The sequence below is a fragment of the Olea europaea genome, chromosome 8, assembly GCF_002742605.1.
Source record: "Olea europaea var. sylvestris chromosome 8, O_europaea_v1, whole genome shotgun sequence".
In the NCBI taxonomy this organism is placed as follows: domain Eukaryota; kingdom Viridiplantae; phylum Streptophyta; class Magnoliopsida; order Lamiales; family Oleaceae; genus Olea; species Olea europaea.
This window is the reverse complement of record NC_036244.1, coordinates 20,251,584-20,254,588: the sequence shown is the minus strand read 5'-3', so window position 1 is coordinate 20,254,588 and position 3,005 is coordinate 20,251,584. Positions and strand designations below refer to the sequence as shown.

At 35.3% G+C, this 3,005-nt stretch overlaps 1 protein-coding gene across 1 annotated transcript; it reads left to right on the top strand.

Moving 5' to 3' along the window:
• Positions 1-1,031: 1,031 nt before the first annotated feature.
• LOC111399298 (DEAD-box ATP-dependent RNA helicase 5-like) lies at positions 1,032-2,652 on the top strand. The gene is made up of 3 exons (XM_023026554.1): positions 1,032-1,448; positions 1,560-1,651; positions 2,397-2,652. The coding sequence occupies exons 1-3, from the start codon at positions 1,265-1,267 to the stop codon at positions 2,436-2,438; spliced, it is 318 nt and encodes a 105-aa protein (XP_022882322.1). The 5' UTR covers positions 1,032-1,264; the 3' UTR covers positions 2,439-2,652.
• The last annotated feature ends 353 nt before the right edge of the window (positions 2,653-3,005 follow it).

Sequence of the window (3,005 nt, the reverse complement as noted above, 5' to 3'; positions counted from 1 at the left end):
AAGCCAATCAAGCCAGCAAGATATTTCTCCTATTCTGTTCTGCAATTACTACAATCATGGAATTTACCAGTACACCTGTTAGAGATTAGAATTTGTGTCTGCTAGGAAATGCCAAAAATAGAGAGATTGCAATATTTCTACAGCATAGGGAACCAGTATAAATACACACACTTGTATAGTCTCCAGCCACGTTGAGCTGAGATCCTTAAACCATCATTTTTTTCTTGACAAAGCACAACATGCACGTACAAAGGCACTATCACTGTTTAAGGAAGGAACCTGTCCTCTAATGGTATGCAATTCTACGGAAATATGATAATTAATTATTTTGCTGCATACTTGGGTTAAATCTATCCCATTTTGGTAATTAAGGCCGTTCCAGTAGTAATATGTGACTGAGTTGACGCAAAGCATTTTGCCATATTTTGCCCTGTTCTTTTATTGATTTGTAGGTTACTGCTAATTCATTATGATCCATTGCATTTCTTGAGCTCTTCACTATTATGAGTTCTTGTTTTTACACAACCTCCTCTTTAGTTTTACTTTCCAGATTAATCATCAAATGTTTCTAATCCTTCTGGCAGCCTTCAGGAAAAAGAATTATGTCTGCTCTGTAATTTGTTAACTGTTGAATCATCTGGAACATTAGCTTTAATACAGCAGATTGATTATCCCCTTTGTACATGGTTGGCATCTAGTTGAAATATATTATTTTTTACGGACATAACTATGGTTTGATCCATGCAGATTGTGTTACTACTGGCACCTTCACTTTTTGTGTTTTCTTGAGGAAATGTTGTCGAGGTGCTAAAACAGAGCCCAACCCATTTTTATGCAATGCTTAGGGATGGAAGTGTATAACATTGAAGAAAGTACATATCATTAAGAAAATAAGAAAACGAACAGCTGCGATTAAATCCTCTTTAATGTGATAGTTTTTCACTTGATGTGCTAACATTGGTAGTGACAGTTCAATATTTTTGGAGCTAATCTTCGTGCTTTTACTTTTTCTGAAATATCAATCGAGACCTTTTACGCTTCTTCATGTTGTGGATTGAAAGTAACAGCTAAAAAGGTTTTAGGTGGCAAGACCCTAAGTTTAGTGTGTGTAATAAAAACTGACTTTTGATAAAGGTTTTCATCTTGATTCTTGTAAAAAATGACATAAATCGTATGATTGTTCTTAAAATGTTGTGTCCATGGTTACTAACTGATTAATCTTTGGCATGGTTGGCTTCGGTTGCAAGTCGGGTTTTCTATAATAATGATTTTGTTTCTGCAGATAGCCACTGATGTGGCTGCACGAGGATTGGATATTCTTGATGTTGAAGTTGTAATAAATTATAGTTTTTCGCTGACGGCAGAGGATTATGTCCATAGAATTGGGAGGACTGGACGAGCTGGTAAGAAGGGGGTGGCTCACACTTTCTTCTCTAAGGACGAAAAGGGTACATTTTTATATCTTCAGTAAATATTAGTTTGATATTTTCTTGATTCTTCTATTTATTCAGACAATAGGTACTTAATTATGCATTGATACAAGCACTAAATTCTCGTAGGGACTTGCTGGGAAGTTGATAAATTTCTCCAGGAAGGTCAGCAGGTCGTACCTGAAGCCCTACTAAAATTTGGGACTCACGTAAAGAAACAGGTAAGAATATCTTTTTTCTCGAGGAATAGTATATAATAAGTAGGTGCTTTGAGCAATATAAGGTTACCTAGAATCTGATCATCAAAGAAGCTAAGAAGGCTCCTAGCATTGTCCTATTAGAAGGTCCTCTAGCCAACAATAGTATGTTTGCAGTGTCGTTTCATTTTTGAGAATCTTCATTGGAGGTGCCAATATCTGTCATTGCACGAATGTCGAAGTACGTGCTTTCTCTAGCCAGAAATCAACATTTGGCTGAAAGACAGGACCTTAATTTGTATGAAAACTGGAAAGAAGAAATATATATTTATCTAATAAGAAAGTATACTGAAAGAAGCAACAAAAAATATTTTCAATATAATTGTTGTCCAATCTCTTTGAATAGCTGCCACTGATATAGCGTAAACTGTGGGTTTGTTTAGGGATACAACTTTTTGTACTGTTCGATGTTATTTTAGTTTTAGCTTGTAAAGTATTGGCAAAAAGTTCAAGGGGTTGAACCGGGCTTTGTGAAGTATAAGATTACTGAATGCCCACGTCCATACTATTGAGGCAAAGGGATAACAAATTTATTAATTTGGAATAAAATCAGCAAGGACTTCTATTGCGTATGGGTTTCAAGATTGTTGTACTTGCTATTCATTCGTCTCAGATACATCCTCTGATTTTGCATGCAATTTCTATATGGCTTGGTTTGATCTATGTCTGGTAGTGTTATGTTGTTCACTGACAAGTTACTTCAATGCAGGAATCCAAGTTGTATGGTGCTTATTTCAGGGATATCGATTGAAATGCTCCCAAGGCTACAAAAATAAAGTTCGACTGTTCTGACAATGAAGATTGATTCAAGGGGTCATGCAAAAACGATTCTTGGATAATTTGATTCGCTCCAACGTCACAGAAAATGTGAAAGCGTGTGGTGCCATAACGATAGGAAGCCTAGTATAGTTTACGTTCTTGCATATCTAGATAGTAAGTTATTTAAAGGATAAATTTCAGTATTTTTTAGTTTTATTTTTTCCCCCTTATGTTGTCGTCCTATAATTCATGTGCCCAGATTTTCAGTTTGTTTCATTGTGGGATGTGAATTATGATTAATTGTGGGAATCATTTATTAATCCTGCTGATACAACGTTGGTTAAGGAAAGGTTGTTGAGGTTAATTCAGGTGACAGCAATGAATGTATTGACTCATTTCGTCTCTAGTCTGTATTTTGCATGTCTTTTTGACTTATAATTATGGAGATGCTAAACTTTCAGCGAAATTTTAATTATATCAAGAAATGACTTCGAGAACAGTTCCTCCTAAATATTGTTATCATCTTAAAAGTTCCTCCTAAAGATCATTCAATTGAGTA